Source organism: Eleginops maclovinus, chromosome 6 (assembly GCF_036324505.1).
Source record: "Eleginops maclovinus isolate JMC-PN-2008 ecotype Puerto Natales chromosome 6, JC_Emac_rtc_rv5, whole genome shotgun sequence".
Classification (NCBI taxonomy): domain Eukaryota; kingdom Metazoa; phylum Chordata; class Actinopteri; order Perciformes; family Eleginopidae; genus Eleginops; species Eleginops maclovinus.
The window spans coordinates 4,190,728-4,210,623 of record NC_086354.1 but is presented as its reverse complement, the minus strand read 5'-3'; the positions used below and the strand labels follow the sequence as shown (position 1 = coordinate 4,210,623).

General features: G+C 39.9%; 2 protein-coding genes across 2 annotated transcripts in view; both read left to right on the top strand.

Moving 5' to 3' along the window:
- Window positions 1-428: 428 nt before the first annotated feature.
- On the top strand, window positions 429-12,077 carry mtf2 (metal response element binding transcription factor 2). The gene is given in 16 exon segments (XM_063886208.1): window positions 429-673; window positions 1,858-2,059; window positions 3,478-3,559; window positions 4,517-4,627; window positions 5,086-5,186; window positions 5,384-5,583; window positions 5,778-5,873; window positions 6,286-6,354; window positions 7,540-7,663; window positions 8,327-8,394; window positions 8,491-8,658; window positions 8,871-8,952; window positions 9,088-9,137; window positions 9,396-9,497; window positions 9,852-9,901; window positions 9,904-12,077. Coding segments are annotated over 16 exon segments (1,833 nt in total). The 5' UTR covers window positions 429-668; the 3' UTR covers window positions 10,227-12,077.
- Window positions 12,078-12,660: 583 nt separating this feature from the next.
- ccdc18 (coiled-coil domain containing 18) overlaps window positions 12,661-19,896 on the top strand; it is a 37,585-nt gene continuing 30,349 nt past the window's right edge. Inside the window, exons 1-4 of the mRNA XM_063885178.1 lie at window positions 12,661-13,156; window positions 14,196-14,388; window positions 17,134-17,295; window positions 18,480-18,586. Coding sequence (XP_063741248.1) covers window positions 13,056-13,156; window positions 14,196-14,388; window positions 17,134-17,295; window positions 18,480-18,586 — 563 coding nt within the window. The 5' untranslated portion in view covers window positions 12,661-13,055. The remainder of the gene's footprint in view (window positions 13,157-14,195; window positions 14,389-17,133; window positions 17,296-18,479; window positions 18,587-19,896) is intronic.

Below are 19,896 nucleotides of genomic sequence, written 5' to 3'. Positions count from 1 at the left end.
TTAGGATAACATGCGAACAATTCTTTCGGATGTTCCGACTTTAATCTCCGAATTCTTGGGAAAAAGTCAGAACTAAAGAAAAAGTTTTTTTTTTTACTTTTTAAAATCTCAGATCTAAATGTTTTTTTTTTTTTTTTTTTTACTTTTGGGCACATACAAACCTTTTTTTCTCATGTGGCCCTAATCCTCTTCCGTACAATGCAGTTCTTTTACTTGAAATTGAGTATGTTTACAGTGCTGTATTAGTGCTTTTAGTAAAAATCTGAATTATTTTTCCACCACTGCCTACAGATTAAGTAATGCTGTAAATATGCAGGGTTCGACTAGAAGCGCACATCTGTTTAAGGGGCGGATATGCTTTGCTTTGTAAAGGGCCTGCCTACATTTTCAAATCTTTGAAAAAAAGGCGAGCATAGTAGCGACAGCAAGCAACAGCAGTTTAAACGCTTCCCATAATGCACTCCCCGATCATCAGCGGGAAACCAAAATGGCGAACGTGCTGGGGGAAAATGAACCGTTTGTTATCTTCTGAAGAACGCACGATTCCCGCAAGTTTCCGCGACATACTTTTGAGATAAACTCAAACACAGAAGAAGCGGGATAACCTTTGTCGTTACTATAATTGTTATTTTTTTGTTCCAGTGATTTGTAGAACCAGAGGTGACCGAATGAGGTATTGTTGTCATGTTTTCCTCCTGTGTGTCGGGGGTGTGGGTCCGTCGGTCAGCGACCTCTCCGGGGTTAACGTTGCCGCTCTGCATGCGGGTTATTCATGCTAATCCGGCTAGGATGCTAGCTGCTCTAATAGGTTTTACTATGCAACGTTATCTCGAGCTAGCTATTTATCTTCACCAGAGGGTAAAATGACCATGTTCACCCAGTATCCGAACAAAGGGAATCCCCGACTGGCTAAATGGAAATATATAAACATTTAATATAAAGCTTAATTTATTAACTCAAGACTTGCAGCAGAACATAAGAAAAACCAAGGGCAAATTTTTATTAATATATATGACAAGGGTCGCTGACGTTCAATTGCCAGTTTATATATCGTCAGCTTTAAGTTGCTTTACTTCATTTATGACGTTGAAAAGGCTATAGAAACACTCAGCATTGTCCTGCAGCCATCCTACTGACTGCAAGTGGTTGATTTGATCAATTAGCACTAATTATGAGTATAATCACCTGTTGTGTGTTTCCACTGGAGGGGAAATGGCATGCGTCTCATTTTCAGCCATTGTTTTGTAAGATCTACTGAAACCACACAGTATGTCCTTTTATTTGAGATTATATCAATGACAGCATTTCAGTGGATATTCACAGAGATAGCTTCAAATAATTCTTATTGTATGTTATCCGTTTAAAAGGAATTTATTAGATAGTCCTAATTATAGTGTGGATTGTGGTGTGTCTGATGTTAAACCAGAGTTTTGATTATCAAGGGGGTTTCTAACAAGTATAATTGACTTCAATTGGTTAAAAGAAAAAAAAACATAGGCATGTATAAAAAGCATCACATCTTCTTACTCTGAATTAAAATAATAATAATGCATTAGATTTATATAGCGCTTTTTCCAGTGCTCAGACATTTTATAAGAAAAGCCATAACAATACAAATGTCATTGTTCAGGTGCTGTTAACCCTATCATAAATGCATACATTGTAATTTATTGTTAAATGATAACCCAAGCACCTGGCCTGCAGCAGAGACTGTGAATTGTATAATGCGACAGATTTAAGTATTATCTGGAATAACTGTAAAAACTAAGAAACTGATTCATCTCATTCCCGCATTGAAAAGGCTTCCCTCCTCATTTAATTGTTTCCATCTTTCCCTTCTCTGCCCTTTGTCTTCAGAGACTCAGGGGTTGTGGATCACCTGTCTGTCCATCACAGAGCCCTCCCACAGCGGCAGCAGCAGGCCGTGCCCTTGTCTCCCAGCAGCCTCTCTGCTCAGGGGGAGTATGGAGAGGAGGGCATGTCGGACAGGTTCACAGAGGGGCAGGACGTCTTGGCCCGGTGGTCAGACGGTTTGTTCTACTTGGGGACAATCACCAAGGTTTGTGTGGGGGGCATTTACTCCTTTTTTGCACTATATTTGATTTATTTTTTATTATCACAGTACCACCTATGGATGGGCTGTATGGAGTAGGGCTGCATGATTTAGAAAAAATGACTAACTGCGTTTATTCAAACTGATATTGCAATTTGAGGTAAGGATAATTTCTTTAAAATTTCATATTCACATTTTCATTACAAAATATCTTAAAATAAGGATCTGTACCAAAAGTATTTATTTTAAGTCTGTAGATTACCTTTTGTAGGCCAGAATTTATTTGCAGCACGACAGCACTTTTTTATTTTCACATATATTGCCCTAGAGGAAAGCATCAAAAATAATTTCTGATTTAAATACCCCAACATTAATATTCTGGCTGTAGAGTGGCACAGGATCAAGTCCTAAAATCCGGAAGTGAGTTAGCACTTCCTGTTCCCTCGTCTCAGAGTCAGTGGGATTTCTCTGTAGGATTTTCGAAAATAGCTCGAAATAAGGTCTGTGGTTGACACAAATTTAAGAGACGGATCACGTTTTGTTCTACGACATTAAATACATCAGCAGTGAAGTCCTGCAATCCTGCTGTACTCCTCTGTAGTTCGTTTATAGCATAACATTAGCATTTTGCTTCTGGTGATTAGATTTATGATTCTAAAAGTAGGGTAGACATTTGGAGATTATCCGGCTGAACAAAACGTGCATTTATCAAACAGGTTTGTTTTCCACAGATCTTATTTTTGTACAATATTCCAAAATCCTACAGAGAAATCGCATAGCTTTTTTGTCGAGGGAACCCATGCGCAGATAACTTCCGGGTCGGCCTACAAAAATACGTTATCCCTGCACCACTCTATTGTATGGTTTACTGTTATTGCTTTTCACAAAATATCCACACAGAGATTTTTAATAACTATTCATCATATCTGTGGTTGTCATAGCTACGTGAGAACAAGCAATTATTAGAACAGCTAGGACAGCTGGGTGAGATCAGAGAATAACTACACTATAAAACAGCCTCTAAAACCAGGATAAGATAATCATGCCTTATAAAAGTGTAAGTGGTTTCTCATAATATTGATCAATTGCTTCACATTAGTACCACTACTCACTCCAGTACACAATCTGCTAAAAACAGTAGGCCTTCAAAGGCACATATTTGACAGATTGAAACCTTTGTGCCCTTATTATATCCTCATTCTTTTACAGATCTGTAGTTTAGCTTGTAGCCTAGATTATTTACAGCACTTTTGATCATAGGACACACCTGGAGAAATCCTCTAAATTTGGCAGATGACACACAAGAATGATTTTAACTATCCCACTGGACTGGGTTGAAGATAACAGATGCATTGGCACTAAATAAAGGCTTTAAGAACAGTGTGGCGTTTAGAAAGACATACATCTATTTTGCTCTCCTTTAGATAAATCTGCAGAAGCAGAGGTGCTTCGTGGTTTTCGAGGATCGTTCAAAGTCTTGGGTCCTGTGGAAGAATATTCAGACAGGTAAGGGCCTTCAACTTCAGGATTGACATGGATTGCTTTTATTTAACATCTGGATTTTACTTTCAAATAAAAGTGCAGTAATCTAAGCTGCTATGTTATTGCCCCCCCCAGTCTGCCCTTATCTCGCCTTATCTCCCCTCTCTTGGTGCTGGCAGTTAACTGACCACAGTGTCTGCCATCAGTACTGTCCATATGTGAAAATAAGAATAGGGGAGAGATGTACAGTGTGGAGGGGGTCCCACTCCCCCTCGCCAAACTGTTGCTATCTAACAAAGAGAAATGTAAAGTAAAAATCTCCAAATAAAATAGATCACTTGAAGAGCTCCTCGTGTTCCTGCACAGCTGTATGTAAGCAGTGTTTTATCACTATTACTTTATTACTAAGCTGGAGTTTGTCACTAACATCCGTTACGTTAAATCCCTCACTAAACAAGTGGCAATTAATGCTTAAACAAGACCATCACACAATGCTGATTAAGTCTCTGATGGCAGGATTGGAAGTCGATGCTAGAAGCAAATCACCCTATTTGGGAATACGTTATGGTATTGGTCGGAAAATGTTAGAAACAAGTCATTTTTGTCCATCACCGCCAGATGGGAGAGACAAAAGTTTAAGTCTACAGCTTTAAAAGGTCAACGGCATTAAAAGCCTTGTTTCCTGCTGACCTCTGATGGTTGAAGTTCTTACATCGCAAACCGAGAATAGTGATTACAGTGTTGCACTACACGCTGCCTTCACTGTCTGGTGTTTACAGGGGCAACACAAACAGCCAGGTTTTAACACACTTTTAAGATTTCCATCTACCATTAAACCTCAACTGTTTTTCCGAAAACAGTTGCCTTATCAATCAGGATAATCTACAATAAAATAAATGTTCCCATTGTTGCGTCTTTATTTGAGACTTAAAAAAGGAATTCAGGCCCTTACTGTCTCAACCAGCCTTGTGTCTGTTTCAGGGGACGAAGATGATGCAGATGATGAGGACGATGACATTGTGTGCTCTATATGCCAGGATGAAACATCAGATGAACCCAATGAAATTGTCATTTGTGACAAGTGTGGCCAAGGTAATGTTCAGTTTTTGATCACTGTTAACTAACCGTCAACAAAGTGCAGTCCTTCTGATATTACAATATACAGTATATTTCTTTAATAGCCAGTTTGACCCAATAGCCTTTTCCCCTTGAGCTGAGAACCCCCTCACTCATCTGTGGCGATGTGCCTGCATTTATTCTTGTATTAAACCCAACTGCTCCTTTGATGAAAATCACTTGTATAACTCACCGTTAATACAAATGTATTTCAACTTTACATGAACATTTATTTTCATCGAAAAATAATAATATTAGGACTCACTTCTGGGAGCTTAACATTGTTTTGTTTTTGTGTGGAAATATATTGCATCTCTAATCTTTCAAGCTAACCCCTGCAATCCCCTCAAGTACCCCTAGGGGTCCCCGTACCCTCTGTTGGGAACCACTGCATGAGCTGACAGCTGCCTGTAAGTGTGATGTTTGTCTTTTAGGCTACCATCAGCAGTGTCACTCCCCCGTCATCGATGCCTCTGTCATCGACTCCGATGACAAGTGGCTCTGTTCAGAGTGTGAGCTCACTTCTTTGCCTAAGGTACAGCTCTTTATTTGTGTACAAGTACATGAAACCTTTGGTTGCGTTGTTTGAACACGTATTTAGATGACATCTATTTTGGGATACTCAATATCTGCTCTGCTTTAGCTGTGAGGCAAAATGAAGATGAGAAACTAGAATGTTTGTGTGTATATTTTAATGCCCTTGTAAATATGCTTTGTGTCTGTGGTTTACAGAGGGGGGGTGCACACATGAGGGCAGGGTCTGCTAAGGGCTATCTGCAGCAGCAGCAGCAGCAGCAGCAGCAGCAGCAGCAGCAGCAGCAGCACATGGGGCTTCACCTGACCCTCCCATACGCTCTGGAAGAACTGGTCTGGGATCAGGGCCACAAGACTAACATCCAGCATTGCTACTGCTACTGCGGAGGGCCAGGAGAGTGAGTAACACATTACATACTCTAAAATAAACCTTGGTAAACATCTCCCACTTTCCAACCATTCTTAACTTTAGGATTGCCAGCGTGCCAACAGCAGCTGCAGCGCTCTGCTGAACACTCATGTTATTTAATTGGTGTTCACAAGCACATAAAGATTTGTTTGAACCCCCCTCTCTCTTGTCCTGTCCCTGCAGCTGGTACCTGAAGATGCTGCAGTGTCACGGGTGTGAGCAGTGGTTCCATGAGGCCTGTCTCCACTGCTTACAGATGCCCATGCTCTATGGAGACAGGTGCAAACACCACCATGTTTATGTTTCATACTTGTTTGTTTACATTTATATTCATGCCAGAAGCCGAGGAAAAGACTTGTGATTGGCTGCCAGGGATCTCGGTCATCAGTTTAACCATGGTTTAGAGAAGAGAGTGTTAAGAATATGAAACTGGCAGGTTCCAATTCATGCTACAGAATACTTTCTTCCTGCTGAATTAAACCTTATTAAAGTTAAATGTAAGCAAATGACCATTTCCATATTTTTCTGTTTAAACTAGCACCACTGCGTACTTTCATTCAGTACGAGGACAAAATGCCTTGTGGTTTTGCTTGTGTAATACAAGAACCATAAGCACCAGGCCTTTGACATATTTAATTACAACCATTTCTGTAGTTTCATAAGCTGACGTGTTTTCGGTTTGTAATTTTAGGTTTTATATGTTCATTTGTTCCGTTTGCAACGGTGGACCTGAGTACATCAGCCGAATGCAGCTGGGATGGTAAGTGAACCTCAAGAGTTTTGTTACCCCTCCTTTTAGACGTTATATGATTTACTATTATAAACAAGGATGTGATGGCGTGTCTTCTCAAAGCAGTGATGCAATGCCCCCTTTTACTCTAAATGCTCCTTTTATTTATTCTATAATTCAGTTCAAGGCTATTGTCTCTGGTAGGGCTGCCCTCGACTAAAGGTTTTTCTAGTCGAACAACAGTCGTCAATTCAGGCGATTAGTCGACTAATCGTCTCGCATATGATATATTATGATTTATAAAAACATTCTTTATTGTTTTCAGTTTCAAAGGCTGATAAAGAACTGTATTGTAACAGCAAAGTACGTTGTGCTTCACATGAAATATAAATTAAACTGTAGAAATATTAGATGTAGAAAGCCTATGAGTCACAGCGCACCGCATGGTAAAAGCAGAGCAGAAGCTCCGGTAAGGATTCCTAATGTGTGTGAGAACAAGCAGCAAGCACACACTGAGCATTGCGTTCTAGTTTTTATAATTGATATCTGAATATAACACCCCAATAAATACTACACAGGATACAGCGACAAATACGCTTGTCGGCAAAAATCCCTCCGCACATTACGCCCTGATCCTGAAATGCAAGCTTGAATTGATCGTGTTCTGAGCTCAGAATGATTATATATTATAGGTTTATATATGTTGATACAAAGCTAGGCTACTGCCTGACTGACTGCTGCTGTTTTCCTCTGAGTGTGAGGAAGGAACACATGTTGTCGGGGATAATAAAGCTCTGTGTTTTCTTATGATGGCGTCGATACGGAGGCACCTTTTCTCCAGCGGAGTTTGCATGTCACTTTTTGGGGCTGGTCCCTTACATGCTCAGAAGGATCGCACACTTTGGATATCCTGCCCGACTATTAACTTAAGGACCAGGCACAGCCCTGCATGAAGTCTGAGGGGATTTCTGGTTGGCTGGTCATAGCACATGCGGCGCGCAGATGGACCTTTTTAAAAAGGTTTTTAATAAGTTGACGATATTCTTTTTGTCGACTAATGGGGGGCAGCCATGGTCTCTGGCTTGTTTTCCTTTGCGCTTTAGCTGTGCCACTGTGCCTTCATAATAACCTTTCATCTCCTATATACATTGCCTTGTCTTTTGGAGCCAGACTAAAAGTAGGAAACAAAACACAGCTTTTATTGAAACGTTTCAGGGAGGATGTGTCGCACCTGAGCCTGTACAACCTGAGCGTCATCCACAAGAAGAAGTACTTTGAGTCTGAGATGCACCTGATGAGTTACATCAACGATAACTGGGAGCTGCTGCAGCTGGGGGAGGTACTTTGATCCAACTCTGGACACACACACACACACACACACACACACACACATGAAAAAAGCCATAATGTATTTGTGTAAAGGGACATCATGGGTCCAATTTCCAGATGTGCCTTGCCAAATATCTCTGTATAATCTTATGCAAAGACGGATGATATTTTAGCTTCTCTCCTGACTATGGTAGTCAACAATCATTTACCAACAAATGGTAAACAATCACTCCGCTTGAAGCTCGACTCAAGAGGTTAACTCTAACCATTATCGGGGGGGGTTGTGGCTCAGGCGGGCGGTGGTTTGATCCCCAGCGCCTGCAGTCAACATTTTGAAGTTGATCTCTTATCTCAAACATATCCTGCTCCAGAGCAGGGTTAGGTGCTCAGCATAAGTCACCATAGCGATTTTACCCAGGTTAGAAGTGAACCAGCGCTGTAGGACCGAAAACTCCGAGTTAACCCTGAAGTCGCTCACCGCGCATGCTGCTTCATCGTACAGGCCTCAGCTTGTACTAGACACGAGGGTTAATTATTTTTAGATTATCCCTGGCTTCCAATTAGCTTCTGAAACCATATGGTGTTGATTTTCTGAAATATTTACCTTTTTTTTCCTTCTTTTTTTTAACCCTGCCTTTCCTGTTTGGCGACCTCCCCTCCCCCGTGTCTGCAGCTCGCCAACACTCCCATGTCGGAGCGCTATGAAAGGGTTCTGGATGCGTTAAACAACAACAACAGCATGTAAGTTAGTATTTTACTGGGGACATAAAGAGTACAGTGCTGTGTCCGTTTCTTAACTAGCATTTGTTCATCACCCTCTCTCTGATTCTCTTCTAGGTTCATGTCGGGGAAGGAGGTAAAGAAAAAGAAGCACTTGTTTGGGCTGAGGATCCGTTACCCTCCCGCTCCCCCAAACTCTGAGCCAACCAGCAGAATGATGGAGAGGGCTTCACACGAGATCACCATCAAGGGATGCAAGTCCACGAAGGCCCTCCCTGGCATGAGGTATAATGGGGAACCTACTTTTGATGATAAATGTTAAAACAGTCGAGCTCTTCAATTTGAACTGCTTGCGTTGGACTGATGGGGTGATGTGAGGAAGAGATCTTTCTAAAGAGCAGCGTTTTGATGCACCTTGTAGTTTGTTTCACAATGCATGAAACAAATATTTAGTAGTGTAATTTATAATATTTGTGATACTGTTGGTGTTGCTCTAGACCTTGCTCTAGTTTTACCAATGGGACGGAGAAGAAGAGAAAAAGAAAGCAAGGACCACAACGCAGTGAGCTCTTCTCCCACGTGAGTGCGCGCATATATTTATTACACTAGTGGGTGACGGCTTGATGTGTTCATAGTTGTCGAGAGTTGTAAAACCACCTCAATATAAGAAAACCCACTAAGAACATGACAATGTGTTTTTCTTATCTTAATCAGGAAGTTAGAAAGCCTCTACTAGAACCCCACACAACGGATCACTCTATCAAGTAAGTGAGCAATCATGTAGCAGAAGTCCTGTTCCTAAACCACCAGCTTCACTGCGAAGCTACTGTACCATCTTCAAGGTGCTTGTTTTTGTACTAAAACTCAACGAACAATAGGCACACTTCTGTAGGTTCATTGTCTCTGCTTTGACTGGTTAACGGACTATTTGATTTAGCTCTAAGATTTAGGATCTTTCTTTCCTGTCTAAATCTCTTTTTATCCACCTGTCTCTTCTCATTTCACCGTCCCCAAAACACCAGGAGTGAAAGGTCTCAGCTGTCTTCAACAACCTCCGATATGGAGTCCATAGAAGCCCTGAGCACCACAGAAACTACCTCAACCAGCATTTCAAGACAGTCCAGGTATGTCCACTATGCATTTGCACCATTTAATCCTTCCTCTATTGACCTGTGGAAGGGAGATATGGTACACCTTTGAACCAAAGACATGATCAACTGAGACACCGAAAAATCTTGAACTATTCGATTGGTTGCCAGGATTTTTTGCAAACCATTATATTCCCCAGAAGAAAAATCCCAATAACTTTATAGATCTTCTTTTGGGGGTTTTCCCTTTCCTGTAGTGTGTTTACAGAGGTTTGCATGTAAATGGTCTGCAAAGGCTCAAATCCCCAAGATGTTCACCCCCTCTGTATACACTGTGCTCTTGTGGTTGCCCTTGGACTGAAAATACATTTTTTGACTTCCATTTTTCAGCCTCTGTAGCTCCAGCAAGCCGCGCCCCACAGCCTGCACCATGCCCGTTTCCACCCACCCTTAAAGAGGAAACGCGGGCGGCCCCGACGGGCCCTGCAGCCCCCCAACCCAGAGATCCCCCCTCCTAGCCACGCAGAGCTGAACCCCTCCGCTACAGAGATGCCGACCCCGCTGCCGGGGCTTCACTCCACAGACATAGTGCACGGCATGGACCCCAACAGCCAGCTGTCCCACCTGAAGAGCTCTATCAGCAGCTACTTCGGAGCAGCGGGGCGGCTGGCCTGCGGGGAGAAATACAAAGTCCTGGCACGCCGGGTCACCCTCGACGGAAAGGTGCAGTACCTGGTGGAGTGGGAAGGAGTCACCGCCTCCTAGACTTCTCAGCATCTCGCCTCTGAGCAGCTCCTGCAGGAGGAGTACAGCTGTGCTAAGGACTTGTGCACACCGCCTGCATCAGAGCATTAACTGAGAAATGCCTTGGTTTAGATAAGAGCAAGTTGAGCTGACTGCAAAGCCTACTGGTTCAGTGCACATTTCATCATGTGTTTAAAGTTTACACTTCTAGGATCAAGTCAGGGTACTGTCATTGCATCACATTTAAATGTTCACAGCATCCCCGATTAATTCGGTTCAGAATAATTGAGCTGTGCACTGCCCATGTAGGCTTTCAGTGAATCACTGTTCTTAATTTCAAATCCAGTTATATGCTCTCCGTTTTCATACCAGTTCAGTATCAACTACGTTTTTTTGCCAGAATGTAGTTAATCACTCATTGAATGGTAGAGACAGAGAGGACACTTTGTTCTGAGATTTTTTATTAATTTCACTATTGCAATGAACAATTAGATTTGATGATTAAAATTCACTTTCTTACCCTTTGGGTAAATAAAACGTGTTCCCTTAAAACAGCCTCCCCTCTAGTCGCAGTGACGAGTACCTTCAGCTGTGTTTTGGAAAGTGTTCAGGAGGAGCTCAATACACAAGACATGTGCTGCTGCAAATGTTTTATTTTATATAGAATTATACTACACTTATTATTACCTTTTCCTATTGTGTTTTCGCATAATGCTTTTATTTACGTTCAGCATCTTGCTCTCGTTTCAAAGTACAGATTTCACATCCAATGATAATCTGTGCTCTTGAACTGCAAATCTGAGCTGCAGTGTCACCCACGGTAAAGCTGAAATCCCTTTTTATGTTGGGTGACTCTCCCAGTTAATATGTAATTATGAGAGTCTGTGCGTAAATGGTGCCCAAAACCCAGAGGGCTTCAAGTAAATACTTGGTTATAAGATTTACTTTTTGAGGAGCTCCACTGCCTTAGTCTAACTGCGTAACCTTTAAAACATTTTGATGATTCAAATGAATGTTGACTGAAATATTTAAGGACCTATTTAGTTTTTCTCCTCATTGTTATTCAAAATAAATAAATTGCTGCATATCGAGAATGTTGTTTACCCAGTTCCAAAACTTAGAGTTCAGAAGTGGTTTTTTTTGTGTGTGCTGCCTATGCAAGTTAGTCCTGGATACACATAGAACCATACAAAGAGGAGCATTATTGTTGTGATAATTTGACTCTTATTTCATTTTTTTTTACAGTTAAAATCACCTACTAGTTTACACACTCAGGATGCACCCAAAAGCTATACTGTATTGCATAGGCCTGTATTTGCGGCGCAATGGAGGTTGTTATTGTTGATCAGTGTTTTTACATCAGCTCCTCCATTGGTTGGACCATATGTATGTAAGCTTTTTTTCTTAGCAAAATTATATTTTTGTCCATTTTGTACTGCAATGCTTTTTTTTCTGCTTGTTTAATCCGAGTCACAAAACAATCACTGGAAAACTAACATGCTGTATGTCATTGCATGAGGTTCACATTCAGTTCAGATGTCTCTATTTCGAGATATTTGTTAACATGGACAGAGCTTTTTGACATTGATACCTCTTCTTTGTACGGACGTAGTCGGTGCATGTGGAGCTTCTCCTCAGCCAGTGTCTCAGCCACAGACTGTATGATGAAATGGTAATGTATACGGTCTCTGCTTTCATGTTGCTACCACTGGCTTCCAGCAGGCTTCTGTAGCCAAAGAACATACATGTTACGTCTGCTTTGTCTCTTGAGATTCTTCTTCTTACATTTTTTATACATGATTATATAGGTTGACATGTTACTTCTAAACCTGCTTAGTTAAAGGTTGAATAAAAGCCGATATTTTGAACTACTGTGTGCGTTGAAGATACTTATTTATGAACTGTTGTTGCGTTTTTGATTTATGCTGAAGAAAGTAACTACCTAGAGGCCACTTTTTTTCTGGTTTAAGTAGAACTTAAACTGGACAAGCGATTTCATTATCTTTATTAAATTTTGTTCAATATTACTAATTCAGTCTACTCTTTTAACCCTGAACATATGTGATGATTCCGATGACACTTAATCTGTTTCATATCATCTTTATGCAATATTGATCTAAATTATATAATTAAGTATGAGTGAGTATTTCAAATACTATTTTTGTTCTAAAATGTTCTATTTTTGGGTGGAAATGTTCTTTTTTATTATTCAAATATCTGTTCTGAATAGTGTCCGTGTTTTTCTGAATTTTACGGTATATTAAGCTTTAACTCTAGGGCCAAAACTACCGTTGTAAAGTGACAGTTCAGTTAGGGCGCCAGTGTTCGCGGCCACTGTAATTATCAACCTTCTCGACCAATCACTGCTTACATAGCTACTGTTCATCCAATCACAAAACGTGTTCTTAAAGTGTGGGCGGGGACTACAAATACAAATTGTTCCGGCTACATTACCTTCTACATGGGTATCCCGTAAAGAGTTGAACTAGAATTTTCAATTACAAATATTGTAAGCGTTTACAGTGACAGGAAACATTTACTCTTACATTCCGAACTTAAATGTTTTCAGTGAGGTTGTTTGGTAGTTCATAGACTTTATAACGAAAATGCGAATTAGCCATCCACCTGTGGGGCATCTTTGTTTACATTTACCGAGCGTAGCTAAGCTAGTTGCTAGTTTGCCATGCTAACTAGACACTTAACGACATGTTGAAGAGCTAACTTAGTTGTGAGTGTTCTTTACTTTTCCAAACATTCACACACGTTGTAAATGTTGCAACTTAAAGCCAACCTCATCAAGTCGACAAGTTGTTGAGTAGCTGGAGTAACCATGTACTCATCATCACTCTAATGTTTGAGAACGAGAGGAGTTTAACCAGAGATGTGGTCAGTCTGAGGAGTCTGCTTAGACCGACAGAGCTCAGTCTGCACAGTGTGGCTCACAAACTGAGGTGAGCATCAAACTGCATGAAAACACAGACACAGTGAACCTTCTCCTAATATCTACAACAGCACTTATACTACTGAGTGAACCCACAGCCACCAGTAAAGGATATTACAAAGAGTTTTCTTTCATTATATTATTCTACAAGAAAAGATTCAAACTAACAATAAACGTGATACTCAGTTAATGGGTTACAACAGATTTCTGTTCTATAGCACAAATAAAGCAGAATCACCTTACCATACCAAATAAAACGGGAGGAAAAACAAAAATCTTGCCACAATCATCTATCCTGATATTGTTCATTTAATATTTACAATACGATGCATTTCGCAATATTTCATTTTTTCAGCTTAATTAGTAAATGACCTTAAGATGAATCCTGTTTTATACTCCTGTGTTCATTTTGGATATTTTACAGCATCCTCTCATTTAATTTAGAACTTAAATGCAAAATTAACAGTTGAGAGTAAAATTACAATTAAACATATTCAATATAAATTGAATTATCGCCGTGCCCTTGCTCTAACCTTTTTTAAGGGCGGTAGTCTGATAAGTGAATGAGAAAGTAGACATGTTTAAATTACCCTGGCCCAAAAAATTACAATATCATTCTGATAATCATGCAAAATAAGCTTGACACTCTTAAAATTACTCTAAAACTGTACCTTACATTTTGTCAAGAAATGAACATTTATATTACATCAGAAATAGGACCCATAATCTTAAATGAGGTCACCTTAAGGTTCCTCTAATTAATTCCTGTTATTTTGAAATCAGGCTTTAATTTTCACTTCCCTACCATATCTGCTAGCTAGACTGCATTTTTAAGTCACTCATATGAGGATATTCAGGATTATACAGATAATGGAAATGTGCAACAAATAACATATTGTGAGGGTACGTTGTCCAACCCCTATCACTAAGCGTTGCATAGTCAGTTATTGTTTGAGCCTGATAGAAAAATCAATTTGCGTAGTTCTGATGATTTGTTTGACTCCTTTTCCTCCCCTCTTGACTCCTTTTTTCATGTACCTCCCCTACAGTCAGCCAGGAGGACATGACCACAGATGTGAGTGTGAGCAGAAGGGTCCTGAGCGCCTAACCTTAACCGACTTGCAGACACCTGATGCTCCTCCATCCCAGTCGGGCTGTGTTTACCAGGAGAGTCCTGTCAGTGGGACGGCTGAGAGAAGTGCTGCTGCTGGCAGTCTCAGCCCACCTTCCCCACACTCTCAAGTGAGAAACAATATGTTTGTGAGTTAAAGAATAAGATCAAGATATGCTGTAAATTGTGTATAACACGGTCTCTTCTGACATACTGTATGAGTGCAAGCGTAAAAAACGAATAATTTTTGATAATTGAACCGACCTGCAGACACCTGATGCTCCTCCATCAAAATGAAGTACAATTACAGTATTTTTAAAGGGATAAAATAAGTGTAGCATGCAGTAGTAGTGTGATAGCAGCCAGATAACACTAGTGAAAGTAAACGTACATATTGCTCAGTTATTTTTATATATATATATATATATATATATATATATATATATATATATATATATATACTCAACTATGAGAGACAAATGAGAAAAAAAACTCCAGAAATCACATTGTCTGATTTTTAAAGAATTTATTTTCAAATGATTGTGGAAAATAAGTATTTGGTCAATAACAAAAGTTAATCTCAATACTTTGTTATATACCCTTTGTTGGCAATGACAGAGGTCAAACGTTTCTGTAAGTCTTCACAAGGTTTCCACACACTGTTGCTGGTATTTTGGCCCATTCCTCCATGCAGATCTCCTCTAAAGCAGTGATGTTTTGGGGCTGTCGCTGGGCAACACGGACTTTCAACTCCCTCCAAAGATTTTCTATGGGGTTGAGATCTGGAGACTGGCTAGGCCACTCCAGGACCTTGAAATGCTTCTTACGAAGCCTCTCCTTCGTTGCCCTGGCGGTGTGTTTGGGATCATTGTCATGCTGAAAGACCCAGCCACGCTTCATCTTCAGTGGCCCTTGCTGATGGAAGGAGGTTTTCACTCAAAATCTCACGATACATGGCCCCATTCATTCTTTCCTTTCCACGGATCAGTCGTCCTGGTCCCTTTGCTGAAAAACAGCCCCAAAGCATGATGTTTCCACCCCCATGCTTCACAGTAGGTATGGTGTTCTTTGGATGCAACTCTGCATTCTTTCTCCTCCAAACACCACGAGTTGAGTTTTTACCAAAAAGTTCTATTTTGGTTTCATCTGACCATATGACATTCTCCCAATCCTCTTCTGGATCATCCAAATGCCCTCTAGCAAACTTCAGACGGGCCTGGACATGTACTGGCTTAAGCAGGGGGACACGTCTGGAACTGCAGGATTTAAGTCCCTGGCGGCGTAGTGTGTTACTGATGGTAGCCTCTGTTACTTTGGTCCCAGCTCTCTGCAGGTCATTCACTAGGCCCCCCCGTGTGGTTCTGGGATTTTTGCTCACCGTTCTTGTGATCATTTTGACCCCACGGGGTGAGATCTTGCGTGGAGCCCCAGATGGAGGGAGATTAGCAGTGGTCTTGTATGTCTTCCATTTTCTAATAATTGCTCCCACAGTTGATTTCTTCACACCAAGCTGCTTACCTATTGCAGATTCAGTTTCCCAGCCTGGTGCAGGTCTACAATTTTGTCTCTGGTCTCCTTTGACAGCTCTTTGGTCTTGGCCATAGTGGAGTTTGGAGTATGACTGTTTGAGGTTGTGGACAGGTGTCTTTTATACTGATAACGAGTTCAAAAAGGTGCCATTAATACAGGTAACGAGTGGAGGACAGAGGAGCCTCTTAAAGAAGAAGTTACAGGTCTGTGAGAGCCAGAAATCTTGCTTGTTTGTAGGTGACCAAATACTTATTTTACCGAGGAATTTACCAATGAATTCATTAAAAATCCTACAATGTGATTTCCTGGATTTTCTTTTCTCATTTTGTCTCTCATAGTTGAAGTGTACCTATGATGAAAATTACAGGCCTCTCTCATCTTTTTAAATGGGAGAACTTGCACAATTGGTGGCTGACTAAATACTTTTTTGCCCCACTGTATATATACAGAGTTTCCTACAGTAGCTGTGTCTAACTAAGAGATAGCAACCATTAATCATAATAATTATAAAGCAGTATATGCTCATACGTGATTTTGCACAACAGAGGTGTTATATTCATTGTTGTTATATGTGTGGTGGTATACCAGGGGCCATGATTAAACTTCTCCTCTTTTGTTTTGCGGAGTGTATTTACTTAAGGTAATGTAAGAGGTGTGGACTCAAGTCACATGACTTGGACTCGAATCTGATGACTTAAAACCAAGCAGTGACCTCAGAGGATGAAATGTGAAGCCAATGCATAAGCACCTTAAACCTGCATTCTTTAAAAAGCCAGCAGAGGGGCTACAGTACTACCTGTTTGCAAAAAAAGAAGTCAGATTGTATAGAAGTCTATGACAAAATATCCCTACCTCTCTCTTGATTCAAAAACTCTGTGAACACTTTTGTGAATAAATTCTGGTCTCAAGTTAGATTCATTTTTTCTTAATACAGCATAATGTTTGTTTTGTGAATTTAGGGTGTCATTTACAGTAAAATACACAATATATCAGCGATAATGCTTAAGGGCGTGGCTACCTTGTGATTTGACGGGTCGCTACCACACAAGGTTGTCCAGTTTGAGTAATGCCAGTGTTTTTCTAATCAAACTGTAAATCTTTAAGTGTGTTTTCATGAATACACTCATGTTGATGATGGTCATTCACACCAATCGACTTTGATTTCCTTAAGTCTACTTAGTTTGAACCAACAACGTCCAATAGAGTTGCAGGAGAAAACAATGAAGGACTAATTCTACATTACCGAGAGACACTTGGAAAATGATGCATGATACATCAACAGAAGTATACACCCCTCACTTCAAATACACCTCTCATCCACTTGTGTGTTCCTCCTTCCTCCTCAGTCTGCCAGCTCAATAGAGATGGAGTCTTTTTCTACGAGGATGAATGGGGGGGGTGTGCGTCAGGAAAACGCCTGTCTGAGCGTGCATGATGAACAAATGCAGCTCATCAGCGACCTTGATGCCATGCAGTATGACCTCTCCTCCTCCTCCTCCAGGCCTCAGGTATGGTGATTAGCCCTGAATAATAGAGCTGTAATCTTCTAACTGTATATCTTGTGCTTTTAGCATGTAGATAAATGGATGGATGTTAAATGTCACATTAAATCACTCTATTTCCACCTTTTACAATATCTCTTACTCAAAGGCAATATTCAATATAGGACAGATAGAAGGATGGGTCCAAACATACAGCTCCGGAAAAAATGAAGAGACCACTCCAAATGTTTCTTAAATCTTATCTCTACATGTTTGGCAGCCATTCCAGTGTCTGATGAACTCCAACACAGAGAAATGTTGTCAGTAGTTTATAGAATACAAAAAATACAAACATTTTTTGACTCAAAGACTTGCCTATAAATAGTAAAGCTGGAGAAACTGGTAATGCTGAAGTGGTCTCTTAATTTTTTCCGGAGCTGTATGTATATAAATATATAAATGATAGGCAATATAATTCATAAAGAAATGTGTTAGAATACATTGTAATATACCAAATTACTACAACTAAAATAAATAAACAAAACATTGGAATCGTTATACTTTAGTCAATTATTCAAAATTATTGTAGTTTTTGGACAAATATTTGTATTGGTATTTGATTTTTTCAGAAAAATACAGAACGAGGAGAAGAAATAAAAACGTAATAAAAGAAAATACATCAAAGTTACAAGAAAAAAACAACAACACGTAAACACATACAGATGTAGACCGTGAACAATAATTCCACAGAAAAACCTCAAAACAACATAGCTGATTAACAGTAATGTAAGTGGACATGTGATAATTATTGACATATATTCAAACATTACAAGTTACAAAGCTGGTAGACAAGAAGTCACATCCCGTCCAATCATTATAGAGGTCAATTAGTCTCCTTCCAGAAACTGTAAGAATTCTCCCCATATTTTATGGAACGCATCTGGCTTTCCCTTTATGACATAGGTACATTTTTCTAAGGGGAGACGAAATGAGAGATTTTTAAACTTTGTGGATTATAAAGTAGTTATTTGAGTTGCATTTTATTTATAAAAGTAAAGTATTTTCAATATTTGGTTGGGACATTGGCGAAATACATTGCTCCATTGATTCTTCAAATTAAAAGTCAAGCCACAACGATGAGAACATAGCCTCTGTTGAAGATGTGTGATGAACTGTTTTAAATAAATACCCTGTGTGTTGTTGTTTTTTAGGGCCGCCTCAGAGGCCCCAGGCTGGGGGTTAAAAGCAGTGTGACAGTCCTGAGTGAGCAGATTCGTCAGCTTCAAGCAGAGCTGGAGACTCAAGCTGCAGAACTAAAGTAACCCCCCCACCTCTACACAGATTACTCTCTCTGGTTATGTAACTGTAATGTGACAATTGCATGCACATTTCTACACACTTGACACTAACTTGGTGTTAAAACTATAATATGTTACCTTTCTGCATCAAAATGTCTGAAAAAGATTAGACTTAAATAAGATTTTTGTTTAATTAAGTACTTCAATTATTACACATTTTCAAACCTAATTAGATCTGTCATTTTAACCAATGTGATGGTGCGTTTCAATTGGTTGACTGTTAGAAACCTATCCTTTTTGCGCATGTGTGTTGTTTACTGTCAGAACCTCTCATAAATGCACTTTTTATCCAGGTTAACATCATTTTTAACAACACACTTTTTGATCTTGTTTTTTATATGTTTTATCCTGGTTAATAGTTTTAGTGATCAGAGATCTCAGGACATAATCACCCGAAAAAATGAAAAGTTCTAAGTTAGCCAAACAAATTTGTGGAAGGATTCCAGTTTCTGGTCCAATAACAAGTCCTTAAACCCTGCAGAGCCCAGACCGTGTTCCTGTTGGTGTTCACTTCCTGTCTGTCTTCTTCTGGTGATTTATCTGACGTCCAGCGCTCCAACTTTGAACCCCTTTTCATTTCTCTCTCTTGATCCTCCTTAGCAAAGGTCAATATAGTCCTTGAGAGTGGTCTGTACTGCTGGATTAACAATGTGTCACATGTTCTGAATTGACCAATAAGAATTGAGTATTAAGCCGTGTAATAAAGTGGTTTAGTGTGCTGATCTTTGGATCAGGAGGGCACTGGTTCTATCCCCACTGCAGTCAGCATGTTGTTGTGACCCTGGGCAAGACACTTCACCCTAAATATCTCCTATAGTGATTGTCCACAGTATTGTGTGTATGTAAAAGCATCTAATAATTGACATGACATGTATAAGTAGCATTATTGGTTGGCAGGTTAATTTGTAAACCAGTTGTATGTTCTGCTCGCCAAGTCCAATATTGTTGTGGTCTCTCAGACTCTTGCGTTAAACAGTCGTTGCGTTCGGTGGTAGATGTGAGAGCTAGACCATAAACTTTAATACAAAAGTGTTTAAATAGAGAATACGTCTCCTACTTCTTAGTTTTTTGCTATTTTCCCCCTGCTCCTCACAATTGTTCACCTAAGAATCATCCCCCAGTAGGGCTAAGATGCTCTCTGGATAACTGTTATCTTTTCGAGGAACTAGTCTTAACTATAAGTGAATATTTTCAGAAATGTCATAAAACTTTCTTTCCTTGAATTTCGTAATCAAATAATCATCTCTCTTTGCTAGAAAGCGTCATGAAT